Here is a 15,129-nt window from a genome sequence, read left to right on the forward strand (position 1 = left end):
CCAATGGACTGAATTAAGCACTTCCAGCAGCCCAGTACCCCTGGCTGAACTCAGAACTGGGCACAGCACATTGGCACCAAAAACCCCCCAAAAAACCCCAAATCCCATCCTTAAAGAACATCACTGCTGCACAAGGCATCCCATTCCCTGGGCTGGCTGCTTTGAGTGAGCTTTCCAAAACTGAACAAATTTTGAAAAAGTCTAAGGGGGATTAGGGTATGCTGCCTTTTCCAATTAAAAGATGATTCCCTTTTTTACTCATTAATAATGCTAGACCTTGGTATTTTCCTGCCCCTTATCATTCTCCATGAACATTCTGCCATGCAGGAGAGCCTGCACTGCCTGGCTTTACAGCCTCAGTTAATATTCTGTCTCATCGTCCTTTAATTTGGGGGCAGCTCTCAAACAGAGGTGCCAGGCTCACACCCTGAATTATCCCCCAGCAAACCCTGCCTGCTCAGAGCTCCCAGCTCATGTCAGCTCCAGGAAGGAATTACAATTCCAGGCTTGGGTTTGTACAGTCACCCAGAGCAGGAACAGCAAGCCCACCAAAGCCAAGCAGGGAGGGATGGGTTTATGACTATTTCTCTTAAAATTAGACCAGAATGGGAGCAGCTAAAGCCAGGCTTTCAGACAAGTGCTCCCATCTGTCTTTCCAAAGCAAACACTGCAACACCAAGAAACAGAAATAAAAATTACTTCATGGATTTGCTCTGGCCCCAAGCTTGTAAAAATGAAAAATGAGCTGGGTTTCTAAACCTCCCTCATTTCCCAGGATCCAAAGTTTTATTAACAAGTTTGTCAGTAAGGATTTTTTGACTCTATTTCCAGCATAAGACAGTACCTGAAATGAGATTTGTACAGCCCAGCTCTGGTTTTCCACCCTGAGGTGAACACATCTTTGATGTGTGCACACCCCAGCCAGAGACAGATGTGCCAGGATGGCTTTGGCCAAGGAAAGCCCAGCACAGCTCACCCAAAAAACTCTTCCTGCTCTGCTGAGTTCCCTTCAGTTTTCCCAACACTTTGCCAATTGCAAAGTTAATATGTTGCTAAGATCACCACATTCCATCCTTGCTCCCTCAGCCCAGTGTGGTGTTACTGTTTCCACACTGGAGGAGCTACAGGGGTGCAAACTTAGCCTCCAAAGGAAGGGCAACAGAAAGGCTCTGCTGCATCACACACTCCTGCAGCCCTTCCTGCAGCCCCCATCCAGCCCTGCAGGGATCCCAAGCACCCCAACTCAAACACAATGTGTCACCTGCCCATAGAGCAGCCAAAACTTCTCAACAGCAGATGAAACTAAGAGTGTGTATGGGGGGAACATCCCTTCTCCTTCGTGCTGAGGAGCCAACAGGGATTCAGCAGGTTCCCAGGACAGCAAAGAGCCCACGTAAAAAACAGCACTTTGCCTCACAGCACTTGAGGAAGGCAGCAGAGTCCAAGGAATGTGAGCACCATCATTTATTGGAAGAGGGAGCACAGTTGTGGCGAGAGGTCCCCGCTGGAGCCATGGCAGGACAAAGCAGCCCCATGGGGAGCAAGGGGCTCCAGGAACAGGTCACCCCACAGCAGCAAGCCCTCCCTCCTCCTCCAGCCCAGGGAGACACTCCATCCCCTGGGGAAAGCCAGGAGGGAAACTCAAGGTGTGCAGGAAACTTCACAAAGCCATTCCTGAGGTACCAGAGCAGCAGCAGGAATCCAGGGATGCTCTAAGGCCAGTCTCCAGCACCTGCTGCTCCAAGGTGGAAAACGGCTGCTGCTTCCACTTTTCCAGAACTCAGGTCTTGCAGAGAGAGGTCTTGCTGTCAGTTCTCCAAGCCTCCCTTGTCTGCCTTTCCATAATGATCCCAAAGCTTGCATTCCACACACTAGCCAGCAGTTAGCCAAATTTATTACAATGTAGATCTACCTGGGAACTGCAGGGAAAAAAACAAATCCACTCCCATATACTAAGGCCTGGCAGAAGATATTTTTTCCTGTGGTTCCCCTTCCACTCATTAAAAAAGTTTAAAAAATAGAATTAGAAAGCAGAATAATCCTTCATGATAAGATTAAGGTCCTTGATGTGTGACTCTGTTTCAACGTGCCCAAAAACTGTCGAGCTTTCTCCTGCATGAAGAGTTGGTCTCTAGTTCCACCACAGGCCACTGCTTTCCAAGCCCTGGTCATCTGCAGAAGGAAAAGAAATCATGTGTACAACACAGTCAAGGGCAAGGACAAACATCTCAGGGACATCCTGTTCTAAAAGACTGCAAAAACAAACAAAACTAAGGAGGGAAACAAAGCTTCAGAACCCATCTTGCAACCAGGACGAACTTGCCTACCACCAGTTTCTCCTGACAGCTGAGGTGGCAATTTCTGGGGTTTAGGTTCAGCAGTTTCCCAGGTGAGTGCTCTATTTCAAGACAATTCACGTGACCTTTCAGGGCTTTCCCTTACTTGCCTCAAGACAAAAACCCCAAAGCACAAACCTATTAAAACTCACTGCCCTGAAGAGATTCCAGAATGACAGAAGGAGCTCAAGCACAGCTTTGGAGCTCATTGCCAGTTCAATTCCTCCAGGAGCTGCTGGGCCCCAGGTCTATTTTGATCAAATGCCATCCTTAACAGCAATCTGGTGCCTTCAGGTTCAACAGGGTCTCCCAGCACAAAGGAGGAGCCAAAACCCAGGAGTGCTTCAGTCTCTGCATGCAGAAAGGGCACCCACGAGGTGTTCTGCACTCCAGGAAAGCCCCTGAGAATCCTCTGGTAAATGCAGCCAGGAGACAAGGCAGTGCCCTGAACTGGAAATAGCTGTTCACATGTACTGCAGGCACCCAGGGCTCCAGAGCTGGCCACAGCAGGAGCATCCCACACAGCCACACAGTGGCTTTGGGCCCACTGAGACTCAGCCCAGAGCTGGATGAGCTTCCTTAATAAAGGATTGCCTGCCAGCAGCACCAGATCAGTACAATAAATCCCCAGAGCCCAGCAGCAGCACAGACAGCCCTGCTGGCTATGGGCAATGGGATTTCACTGCACACCTGTACTCTGTCACCACACCAGCTGCCTCCCTGTCACCCCCGAGTCACTCCCAAAGTTTATTTATACAGAGCTATTAGCTCTTGGAGCAATATGACCCTGGTAAGGACAGGAGGAGAAATGGAAGTGTTTAAGAAGGGTTTATTTTGGGAAGGGGAAGGAATTAATCTGGCTGAGGGGTATTTATTTGTCAGAAGAAAGAGGTTTCACAAGACAGCTCTAATGCAGGGACAGATCCCCGCTCACTGCAGTTTCCTGAGGACAACACTGCACCTTCCTGGGATGGGAAAACACTGTCACAGGAACCCTCAGTTGCAGTTTAACGCCCCAACAAGAACAGCATGTTTCCATCCCCACTGAAGCTACCAGAGACCTCAAGTGACTCAAGCCAAGCAAACAGCTACAAAATTATTGTCCAAATCCCCATGCATAAGCTCCACTGCACAGCAAATAAGGGATACCCCTCCATGAATGCATCCTGCATGTGGTGAAGACTGTAGAGAGATCTGTTTATGCCCCAGAGGGCATTTGTAGGCTGCTGTGACTCCAGCACAACCCAATTCCAGCTGTGCAGAGCTGAGGAACAGAGCTGCTGTAACAGCAACCTCAGCACAAGGTGCCACACTGCGAGCTGGAGCTCTCCACTGCCATGGGGTCAGGATAAAGCCTAAGGCTCACAGCCTTCCCCACTGCCCAGAAACACCCTGAAAAAACAGATGTTCCTGATTATCCTTTATACAGCACTTCAGGGTTGCTCTGCCCTGAAAAGCAAGAAAGATGAGCTTGCTGCTGTCCACTCAAGGAGTGCTCACTGGAAAAAGGAAGGTTCACTTTACTGCCAGAGCAGTCATCCAAATTCCTTGATGGGTGAGAATTCCCATGAGGAAATCCAGGCTCAAACATGCTGAGCAGGCCACAGCTGTGGCTTTGAGCAACATAAAATGACACCTCTGGCTCAGCATCTCCCAGCCTTGCTGTTGTCTTGGGTTGCAATGCAAGATGTAACAAAAGTATGTATTCTATTACCAGCTGTTAAAATCAGGTGGGGCAGTGTTGTTTATCTCTTCCACCACCCATCCTCCTTCCAGGGGGATATTTTCTGCTAATGGGCCATTGAGACTCACGGCATGACTGATAAAATTACATCATCACATTTTGGGATGCTCCACCCAGGCAGAGGAGCCAAGCATTCCTACCTGGATATAATCAGAGCCTTGGAACACCAGACAACCTTTCTCCACTGGATTCCCAGAGGAAAACAGGACCCATCTACAGCACACCCTTCTATGGGATCACTGCTTCCACAGAACCACATCTGTCACTGCAAGAGGACTGCAGCCACCATTTAATCAGACTGCTACCAGCACCCTGACCAACAGGGTGTCAGGTTGTATTCTGACTCCGTCAGTGGGTTGTTTTTTGTACTACTGCATTTTTATTTTAATTTTCCCAGTAAAGAATTGTTATTCCTATTCCCATCTCTTTGCCTGAGAGCCCCTTGATTTCAAGATTATAATAATTCAGAAGGGGGGTTGGGGTTTACATTTTCCCATCTCAAAGGAGGCTCCTGCTTTCCTTAGCAGACACCTGTCTTTTCAAACCAAGACAGGTGTAAAGGCAGCCCTGACAGTGTAGGGATGCCTGTTCAGAGCTCCATCAGGGGACAAGGTAAACCCCTGCCTGGGAGAGCAGTGGCTGCTGCAGGGCTTACCGGTGCTGGTGGCCTGAAATGGCTTGGCATTTTCCTGTAGGACATTTTCTCTGGCTGCACTTGCACGAAGGCTCTGTTGAGCAAACCACTGTCATTCTTCCTGCTCGAGGAGGAGAGGCTCAGGGACCTTGACAGGAAATTCACAGGCTGCACCAGGAGAAAAAGTGTAAGGAAAGAAGAAATCCAACCCTTCATCCACACGGACTGTTCAAAGGCAGCTCCAGGCTGCTACTGCTGCTTTGCAGAGTTTTTTCAGAGCAGAGCCCCTGCTCTAAGCACACAACCCCTCACCTGGGCTCTTTTGAAACACACAGTCTTGGGGAGGGCAGGCAGGTTTTGTGTCATATCTTCATCCACGATATCCAGGGCCAGAGACTTCCGGACCTTCTTGATGGGACTCCTGCGCAACTGGAGAACGTAGGAACACCAGTGTCAGCATGAATCCACCCAGGAAAGTGCCTTCCTGAGGGCCCAGGTGCACATCACCCCTATTCTGCATGGCACCAGCACCTCAGGAAGAAAATGTGTGCAGCCTTCCCAGGGCACAGCAGCTTCCAGTGCCCCCCTCCTGGCACCTTGAGCCACCAGTTTGGAGGAAGAGCTTTTAGTAGGAAGGGAAGGCCACCAGCAAACTGAGACTTTTCCTGCAAACCCACAGCCTTCTGGGAGCCCAACTTGCCCCAGGTGTTCCAAGTATGCCAACAAGCCCTGTGCTCAGCATAAACCAGGACACTCCTGGCAGTATTTTAAGCAGGCTTTAACCTCTTGTTGATTAAAAGAGAGCAACCACGGTGCTAAAAACATTTTGGCACCAATAGCAAGATGAATAAAACCAGCCAAGACACTTCTTAAGGGCACAGGACAGCTTAGCAGCTGGTGCTGGATGCACAGCCAGCTCACCCCTTGTTTCCTCTTCTGTTTCTCAGGTTTCACATCATCCTCTATGATGAGTTCAATGCCAGCTTCACTTCGGAGCACCTCCTTCAAGTCTTCTTCCAGGTGAGGAGTCTGGGGCTGGGGTGAAAAGGCAGAGAGCACAAGGCAGTCAAAATCTCTACGCTGGGCAGGCTCACAAGTGTTTCCCTCAAGGGACAATGGGGTCAGGAGAGCTCACAGTGGGAGGACAAACACAAGAACCTATTTGTTCCCCAGCTGGAAAAGATAGGACAAGTTTTCTGCTAGCCTGATGGATTTACAGGATCTCCAGGCCTGAGGGACTTATCAGCTGAACCCCAGTGTGCCATCAGGAGACTAGTGTGCACACAATGCCTGGGAGATCCAGCTCCACAGGGAGGTCTAGGCAAATAATGTCCCTGCTTTTCCTCAAGGTAATCAGTAGCCAAGCACTGCAGCCTGATTCAAGGGCAGCTTTTGGCATTTTTAGCTGGTTTACAGAGGAGTTAAAAGGTCTGCAGCTCCTTACAATGAAATGGCCACTATGACAATGTCTCCTTCACCCCTCCCCTCTCAGCCTGGCACTACCAAACTCCCCTTTGCTCTGGCACAGGTAAGAGTTTGTTCACAGCCCTGCCCCAGCCTCCCCCCACCCCTTGTCTCACTTGCATCCACCAGAGCCACCAGGCACAGCCCTCCACAGTAATTACCAGAGGTCTAATTGGTCCATATTTCTCCAGGGCATTTTTGAAAGGCGTGGGAGTGTGAGGTGTGTTGTCCACCACATATGTCTGATCTGGTGTGACAAACCTGGAAGCAGAGTGGGGAAGACAAGGGATCAGACAGGCTGTAAAAGGCCACAACCCACCCAGCAGCCGAGCACAACAGAGGTCACTTAGCTGTGCCCCCAGTCAGACTGGACACTCACTCTCTGCAGTTCAAAGAGCTGTTTTGGGGGGGAAAATACTGATTTAAGGAAATGCCCAGCCTGCCTTGCCCCTCTCAGTAATACCATGAGAAGTGCTGAGAGCTGTGCTGGAACTGGACCAGACCCCTGTGTGGAAAGGGGAGGACTTACGCTAAGTTCTTCTGGAGCAGAGGGGTCTTGTCCCTGTGCAGTGGGGTGGTGACAATCACCTTCTGGCTGCACACAGGTGTGGAGGTCAGGGAAGGGTTCTCCAGTTCTAGTGTATCCTGTTTGGTCCAAAAGTTCAAGAACTGCACAGCACAGGAAAGAAAAATTGAAGACACTGAGTCTCAAGCAGCCCAGCACTGCATCACAAGCTGTTACTTTTTCCTAAACGTGAGGGAAGCCCTGAAGCACAAACAACCCTCCCAAACCAGGGTTACAGACTCACAGACACACACAGGAAAGTTGCCAGAAGATGCCTCACACCTATAAGGATTATTGACTTCAGGGATGAGCTGATACAGCTATCACAGCTACCAACTACAGAGTGGAAGAGAAGTCTCCTTGCACTGGTAAAGCCCAGCTCACACAGTTTATTCCAACCTTAGGGTGGCAAACATGAGGGAAGTCCATGTAACACAAAGTGTACAAGCTGAGATGTGAGCTGTTAACACTGAGCTGTCTTCAGTTTAAACTATGAGAAAACAAGCTGTGTTAGTTTTTCTAGGGTTTTATTTCCCAACAGCCAGTAAGTGACAGCTCTGCTCCCATAAAGAACAGTGTTTGTACCCAAGAGCCTCTTGGAAGAGAAAAACTGTGTGACATTCACTGATGGCTGAAGCTCAGCTTGAGGCAGGGCAAGAACTTTGCCTTCTTACTCACTCCAGACATTCCTGCCTTTCACACTCTGCAGAGCTGTACACTATGGGTCCTGCTCTGATTTCTTCTTTGTGCTAGCTTTTCATTCAAGGCCCACCTGAACCTGTATTTTGGACTCCCCTGTGGTGCCTCTCCCACCTTTCCTGCTGCAGAAACAGCAGAAATAAAGGCCTGGAAGGCACAGCTAGGGAGGGCCTGGACAACAGAGCTGCAGTAAAACCGTGCTGGAGAATGCATCAGCCTTCTATTCTGATTTATAGACACAACACCACCACTTCCACATGAGACACTTGTGGGTCTGACCACCACAGTGCTCCAAGGTGATGTGTGTTGGAGAGGTGGACACTGTGGGAGTCGCAGCAAAGGCTGAAAGATCCCAAGTCCGTTTTGCAACAAAGACAAGGCCTGGAGCACTTTCATAGGCACAGCAAGACAGATCTGCACATGGTGTTTGCTGCCCAGCCTTGTGTGTGTGACTGAACTGCAAACAGACACAGGAAAAGAGATAGGGAAAGCAAGTTTTCACTGGTGCCCCTCTGCTGCCCACAGCTGGGGCAGCAATGCCCTGGGGACAGCAGCAGTGTGCTCTCCATCACACCCCAGTATGCGGATGGGGCTCCTTCCTCACACTGGGCACGGGTCCTGCCCCTCACACAGGGTAGCTGGGCTTTCTTAAAACTGCAGTCACTCCCAGATGGAGACCCAGGCTGCTGCTCCCACAGGAAGGGCAGTGCTGAAGAGAAGCAATGCCAGAAACCAGCTCTGAGCCTTCTCTCAGCACAGGAACACACTCTGCACACTGGCACAGCTTCCTTCAAGGCAGGAGGAGCATAAAGCTGACAGAGCTGATGGGAATACATGACATGAGGGCAAGAAGATACCTGAGATGGAGAGAAGGGCAGTGTCTTTACAGGGGTGCCCTTGGGTGTCATGCTGTTGCAGGAGTCCAGGAAGGACATGCTGGTGCTGGTGACATTCTCTGAGACAGGCGAGAGGGAGATCTTCCTCTTCTTCTGCCTCTTCAGCACCGAGGGCGGGGTGCCAAAGCTGCCCTCGGCGTGTGGGGAGATGGGGATGAGCTCTCCCTTGCTGCTCCTGCTCAGGTCAGAGATGGTGTGGCCATCCAGGCGGTACTCAGTGACATTGGGCAGGGCTGGGGCCGCCTCACCGGGCGCTGCTCTGGCCGGGCTGGCGCTGCCGCTGCTGCCGCCGGCCGAGGGCTCCTCGGGCAGGTCAAACTGGGTCAGGTCACACCACCCATCCGGGTCCTGAACACGAGAGAAAGCGTCAGCAGCAGCCCAGGCTGGCAGCTGAGCACACAGACTGGTGAGCTGGGAGGTGAAATAAGTGGGGGTGTGAGATGGCACCAAGCTCTGGAAGGAGCTTGGCCAGGGAAGCTCAAGCCCTGCTCTCCTCTGCCACAGGCTCAGCTGGAGCCAGAGCAGGGATCTGACCCAGCTGAAAGCTGCTGCTTGTGCACACAGCAGGTTTCTCTAGTTCTGCAAGGCTGGTTTCCCTCTTTGGTTCACAGCACAGCTGCACAAACAGCTGCACCCCTCAGGGAGGGGACAAAACACACAGCTGGGCAGAGGGCTGGGGACAGGGACTGAACAAAGCAACTATCACACAAAAACAGCCCACAGTTTTGGGCACACCTGTAAAGCTGGGCATGGGGCTCTGGTGTAACCTGCACAGCTGAAAGCAGATTAAAACTAACCAGCCCAGTTCAGAAATGAGCTGCTTCACAGCTCCACCCCAACACCCAGCACCACACAGGCAGGCCCCCAAGGGCCCACAGATGTGTTGCTCAGCCTCAGGCACACTGTCTTCCTGTACAAAGTGACTCCTCCAGGAGCATAAACGCCTCAGGCAGGCTGGGGGCTGAAGAGGCAGCTTCCCTCTGATGGCAGCAAAGTGCCCTGTTGATTTTAGCCAGCCTCCCACCCTGGCATGCCTCTGTCACCCAGGGGATCTCAGCGCTGCTTGACTGCCTGAAAATAACCAATTTCAGTGAAACTACCTCCACTGAAAGCAAATGGTGGCAATTATGCCAGAGTGAAGGGGTCTGTCCTGCATAGTACAATGGGCTTGGCTTATTCCCAGTCTGTCCTGTCCTATCCCACCCCACAACAGGACAGAAAGAACAGCCAATGAGCACGGGCCTGAACCATTACAAAAAGGAGAGCTGGGGATACTGGCTGACAAAGAAAGGCTTGAAATCAAGTCTGCCAGCACTTAGAGCCTCCCACACAGGCAGAGCCTATGCACAAGGACAACCAGCTAGGAAAATCTACAAACCCACAGCAATACTGACAGTGAGAGAAAGGTCTAATCCAGCCCTGGAAGAGAGATGGGGGGAAGCTGCAAGGCAATGACAGACCCAGTCCTCCTCAGGGTGATGATCAAGGGGATCCAGTAAGTTCACTCAAACAAAAAGGGTGAGGATCAGTATCCTAACAGTAACTGGAAGAACAAGGGTCTGTTACTTACAGATTCAATCATGTCCAGAGCTTCACTGAAGGCTGGGTTACAAGCTGGGTACAAATAGTTGGCAGCTTCAACAACCCATTTGTACGGTGACTCGGACAGTGAAGTGCCATCCTCAGGCACTGCATCATCTGGGGTGCCCTCCACGTTCTGCTCTGCCACTCCTGCAGCTGGCAGCTCCGAGGGCAACTCCTGCACACCCGTCACTTCCTCATCACTCTCTTCTTCCTTTATTTCAGAGATATCCACTGGCCAGTTTGGCAGGACGTTCTTGGCACATACAACAAAGAAAGTCCAGATATCAGCAGAAGGCAAGGGAACAGTGTCAGGTCCTGGGGACAGAGCACCTGGACACGTTCAGCTTTGCTCACCCTCTTACCTGCCACTGTTTGTTCCACATCCCCATTCTCACTGCTCTGTCCCATACACTACCTAAGGAGTCCTTGCAACATAATGAGCACAGGACTGTTTAATTCAAGATTTCACTTAACAGTCTCTCAGGAGAAAGTTGTACTTCGGCTGAGTATGTAGCACTAATTCTGTTTCCTATTTAACAGGAGCCTGCCTTCAAAAATTATATGTTTTTTTTTCAAAAAAACAATCACTGAGTGTAGTGATTTTTAGAGGAAAGGAACACAGTATCTCTTCACCCTGCTCCCACACACACACTGTCTGGAGTGGCCTCCTTCTCCCCCCCAGCAACAGCACAAAGAAGCCAAAAGAACATTCAGTATCCAAGACAGACTTGATGCTGGGATTGGCAAAGGTAACAGCTCTGGCAGACTGCTGTCCTCTGCCTGGATAACACACTCAGGCTCACATAACACCTCTGGCTCCTGGAGGGAGAGATCTGGGAGGCTGCGGAAGACACAGACTGGCTATGCAGACACCAGCCTGTGGAAAAGGCAGCAAGAGGCAGCAGAAAGGTGGATGAAGAGGTCCAGGATGCATTAGCAGGGCAGGGGACTGACCCAGCTGCCTGCTGCAAGTGCAGTACCTGGCTCTCAGCTGTCATCTGACTTTGCTTCTCCTTGTTATCCACCTCCACGAGGACATAGAGAGACTTGGACTCCTTGGTTTCATTGAGGAAACCTCCCGTGTCCACTTTCCGCTTGATGGTGGAGTTCCAGTGATTCTTCACAGCATTGTCAGTCCTGCAGAGGAAGCAGAAGAGAACAAACCATCACTTAGATCTGCTGTACAGCACAGCAACCAGCTCCAGCCCCATCCTGATCTCCACAGGCCACCCAGCAGGGAAGGCAGCTGTGAGTAAAGGGGTCCTACCTCCCAGGCAGCAGCTTGGCAATCTCTGCCCAGCGATTCCCCAGGACCTTGTGGGCCTCAAATATGATGCGATCCTCCTCCTCTGTCCACGAGGATTTCTTCACCTCAGGGTTCAGGTGGTTATGCCAGCGTTCCCGGCACTGCTTCCCTAAGCGCCCCTTCAGGTGCTTGGCTATCAGGGTCCACTGCTTGGTGCCATACTTTTTAACCAGTTCAATGACCTTTGGAGACAGTGGGAGGGAAATAAGGAAATGGCATTAGGGAGGGGAAGGTCAGTACAGTCAACTTCAGGCTTTGCTCTTTGGCTCTCTTGGGACCAGGTGAGGGCAGACAAAAGAAGGCCCCTTTGGAGGAACAGCTGGAGGGACCCAGCAGGGCTATCAGGTGTGTTCCAACCCTCATGACAGCAACAATTCAGCCAAATTTCTGTTAGAGGCTGTTTCCATGCAGACCTTTTGCCACAGGACAGCTGTGAATGCAGATGACCCCTCACAGAAGGTGGGGTGGAGACTGGCAGGTGCCCAGATGTAGAAACACACTCCCATTTCTGAGCAAGGGCCAAGTCCCACCTGCTCCAAGGCTCCTCTGCCCTCCCTACTGCCAAGGACCTGGCTGTGTGACAACTGTCCCCATCAGTTCTGCACTGGCCTGCTTCTCCCTTTAATGGTGTGGTACACCCAGGACAGACAGAACTGCAGCTCCACACCCTGACAGCACCAGGAACACACAGGGAGAGATCCAAATTCACTTCAGAAACATCCACTTTGCCTCTTACCCTCCACCCAGGCCTTTGTCACTTCTGTCAGAGCCCCAACACAAACACTTCTGGGCCCTGAATTCATTCTGGGCTCCTACAACATCTGGGGCACAGTCAGGATGAAGCAATCTCCTTCCTGCAATGTTCAGCACACCAAACTCCTGGCTGACTTCTCAAAGAACATTTCTACCCCGGCCAGCTGTGCTGAGCTGAGAGGTGCAGGTAGAAGTGATGCTCATGTAACAAATGTCCCTGCTGCAGACTCTTGCCTTTCAAACACAGAAAAATCGACCAAGGATGTCAAACTGAGGCCAAGGAGCTGGGTCAAAGCAATGAGGAGAGAGCTGGAGCCTAGCCTGGACAGGATGGGTAGACTGGCAGAGTTAGGACAATGCAAAGGGAAGGGGAAAGCAACAACAGCTTTGCTGTAAGAATGGGAGACGACATCAGGAGAAGCTTCCTTAGGGCTTGACAAAAACATTATGAGACCAAAAGGGAAAGAAGTCAGGGAGCAGGAGTGTTACAGAGAATCTGCCAAACTAGGATGGTCTGTACCAGAAAACCTCTAAAAACTGGTTTTCACTCCAATTTTTCTTAAAAACATCAAGATGATGAGTCTGTCTGAGCCACCCCCTCTCAGCTGATTCTGGAATCAGCAGAGAAACAGGCTCACAGAAGTCATGATTCACCCAGCCAACCTCAGACATCCACTCCAGCCTGCCTACTGTGGCACAGGAAATGCCAGTTTTATTTTCTCTTAGATCCAACCTGGACAGGCCAGGTGGAAACCTGCCAGCAGGCAGATGAATTAATTCCCCTTTCAGCCCTCTCCCTTGGCAGCCTACTGTAGCAGCACTGTGTGAAAGGGAGAAGGTGTTTACCTGGAGAGGCCTAGATCACATCACATCCCAGCCATGGCTGCCTCAGGGCAGACAGAGCTGCTCTCACAGGTATCCACCATGGGGAACAATTATACACAGTGTACAACACCTAAGGATGGGTCTGACATCTCCATCCCCTGCAGACAGAGACTGATCCTCTCAGCCCTGACTCACCTTTTGATCCTCTTCTTTGGTCCATGGACCCTTAACCAGGTCTGGATTCAACACTCTCAGCCACCGGTACTGACACTGCTGGTCACTGCGGTTCTGGGAACAGGAATGGGAACAGCCTTGTGTTAGACCACAGGCTCCAGAGGTCCAAAAAGCTCCAAAAGTGATGGCAGCCCCCATAGACACAGGCTGTCCCACAGCAGAAGCACATAGGTTATTCTCTAATAACCACAGAGGCCCTGGGCCCAGGGCACTGCACACAGGGACAGGAACCTCAGTTTCTCATGCCAAATCCCACAGACTCAGCCTGGCAAGCTCTCTAGGCAAGAAGATCTCCCTGCCCTGAGGCAGCCCCATTTCACTGCTGGAACCTAAGAAGTCAGAACAGAGTCTCACTCTGCACAGAAACAGTAACCAGCACAAGGAGAAGCAGCAACATAAAAACACGGGGATTCCCAGCTGAGCACAGGGTCACTTACAGGAAAGTGGCTGGCCAGGAACTTCCAGTCATTCTGCCCATAATGGCTCACTAACATCTTCAGCTGTTCATCCTGCAAAGGACAAAAACATCCACTTTCAGACACACAGAGAATACACATACCACAGGGCTGATGACATTAAAAGAACAAGTTAGACATTTTGACCTGTCAAGGTTTTGTTGGCATTGCATGCTCAGGGGAGGAAGGCAGCTCACACCAGCGTTTAGCACCCCTCCAGTACAGGGACCCCAACTGGAACAGACTGGTTCTGAGCTCACACATTAGTACAAAACAGGAGTCAGCTCTGTTCCTCCACAGTCTGATTCAAACCCCTGTAGCCAAGGGCCTGCTTATCCAGCCCCAGAGCACTCCTGACCAGACAAGTCCATCTCCCAGGTCAGCCACTGGCACTGTCTGGCCAGGAAAGCTGACTGACTGAAGTGTATCACCACCTGCCTGGTGCTCTTTCAGAGCTACAGGGCTCTGCAGCATCTCTTTTGTGATCCCTGCTATAGCCTGGATATGCAAACTCCTACAGCTCACAGAAAGTCTGTAAGAGACATCCTGGTCTGCAAGCTCTGGGTAACCCAATAATGAAATTATTCCTGCCCAACATGAGCCTGAGGCTTTGATCCCTCCAGAAAGACCACCTTACATGGTGTTCTGACAGCAGCTGTAGTTTTCATACAGCACAAAACTGATCGAGAAATATCCCAGTTTATTTCAGGCTCTTAGCCAGGATGACTAAGCCATGATCCCAAGTGTCAATACTCCCTGCTTTTTGCTCCAAAAAAAGGAGCACATTTCCAGTGGACATTTCATCTCGTTGGAGGCCTCAGAAACCATCTGGACCCCTCTGTGCTCACAGGAGTGCTGCAGGCAGTGGTGTTTTGCTCAGTACTCGGAGGCTTAAGTTTAAAATATTTGAGCTCTTGCTCAACAGGCTACACTTCAAACCCCCCTGTGCCTCAGTACAAAAAGACACATGCTCCCCAGTAGCAAGACAGCAGGAGGTGAGCTTGTGGCTGGCAGGTGAGGACTGGGGTGGAGTCACCCAAGCCCAGGGTGCCATGTCAGAGGCACACCTCAAAGCACCTCTCTCAGCAAATTTCAGGCTCTCACTCACCTCTTCTGGCGTCCACTTGACTTTGCACCTGCCATCCCGCTGTTCTGGCACATCCAAATCGGTATCCTGGTAATGCAGCTCATCCTGGTCCTCACTATGGGTGAATAAAGGAAGATTATAATTTCTTCCTGATAAATATGCAGGAGAGGGAGCAACCTCAGACATATAGAGCAGAGCTCCAGATCTCGCCCTTCCAGCACCGAGCCCCAACTTCACCGACACCCACCCACACATCCCAGACTGAAAGGAAATCCTCGACTTTAGGCTCCAGCGGCTGCTGGTGAGTTTTATTCTGCCCAGAGCAGTGGAAAGAGCGTTACTTTCCATTTCTGCCCCTTCTATCCCTCGGGGTGGACTTTGCATCTGGGCAGCGGCAGCATTGCCCCGGTACAGCTCAGCAGCTCCCGGCTGACCGGAGCGGTGGCAGGGCTCCCGCTCACCCCCCGCTGCCGAGCGGGCAGAGCCGGGCGCGGCCGGAGCCGGGGGGATGCCCCAGAGCGGGACGGCGGGGCCGCCGCCCTGCATC

At 51.3% G+C, this 15,129-nt stretch overlaps 1 protein-coding gene across 1 annotated transcript in view; it reads right to left on the reverse strand.

Annotated features, from left to right (window-relative positions):
* Window positions 1–1,446: 1,446 nt before the first annotated feature.
* MYBL2 (MYB proto-oncogene like 2) overlaps window positions 1,447–15,129 on the reverse strand; it is a 15,273-nt gene continuing 1,590 nt past the window's right edge. The window contains exons 2-14 of the mRNA XM_033519157.1: window positions 14,604–14,697; window positions 13,478–13,549; window positions 13,002–13,094; window positions 11,190–11,410; window positions 10,903–11,059; window positions 9,909–10,175; window positions 8,300–8,686; window positions 6,708–6,847; window positions 6,340–6,439; window positions 5,636–5,749; window positions 5,027–5,143; window positions 4,736–4,882; window positions 1,447–2,172 (exon numbers count right to left, since the gene is read on the reverse strand). Of these exons, the coding sequence (XP_033375048.1) occupies window positions 2,044–2,172; window positions 4,736–4,882; window positions 5,027–5,143; window positions 5,636–5,749; window positions 6,340–6,439; window positions 6,708–6,847; window positions 8,300–8,686; window positions 9,909–10,175; window positions 10,903–11,059; window positions 11,190–11,410; window positions 13,002–13,094; window positions 13,478–13,534 (1,929 nt within the window). The 5' untranslated portion in view covers window positions 13,535–13,549; window positions 14,604–14,697 and the 3' untranslated portion in view covers window positions 1,447–2,043. The remainder of the gene's footprint in view (window positions 2,173–4,735; window positions 4,883–5,026; window positions 5,144–5,635; window positions 5,750–6,339; window positions 6,440–6,707; window positions 6,848–8,299; window positions 8,687–9,908; window positions 10,176–10,902; window positions 11,060–11,189; window positions 11,411–13,001; window positions 13,095–13,477; window positions 13,550–14,603; window positions 14,698–15,129) is intronic.

Source organism: Parus major, chromosome 20 (genome assembly GCF_001522545.3).
Source record: "Parus major isolate Abel chromosome 20, Parus_major1.1, whole genome shotgun sequence".
Lineage (NCBI taxonomy): Eukaryota > Metazoa > Chordata > Aves > Passeriformes > Paridae > Parus > Parus major.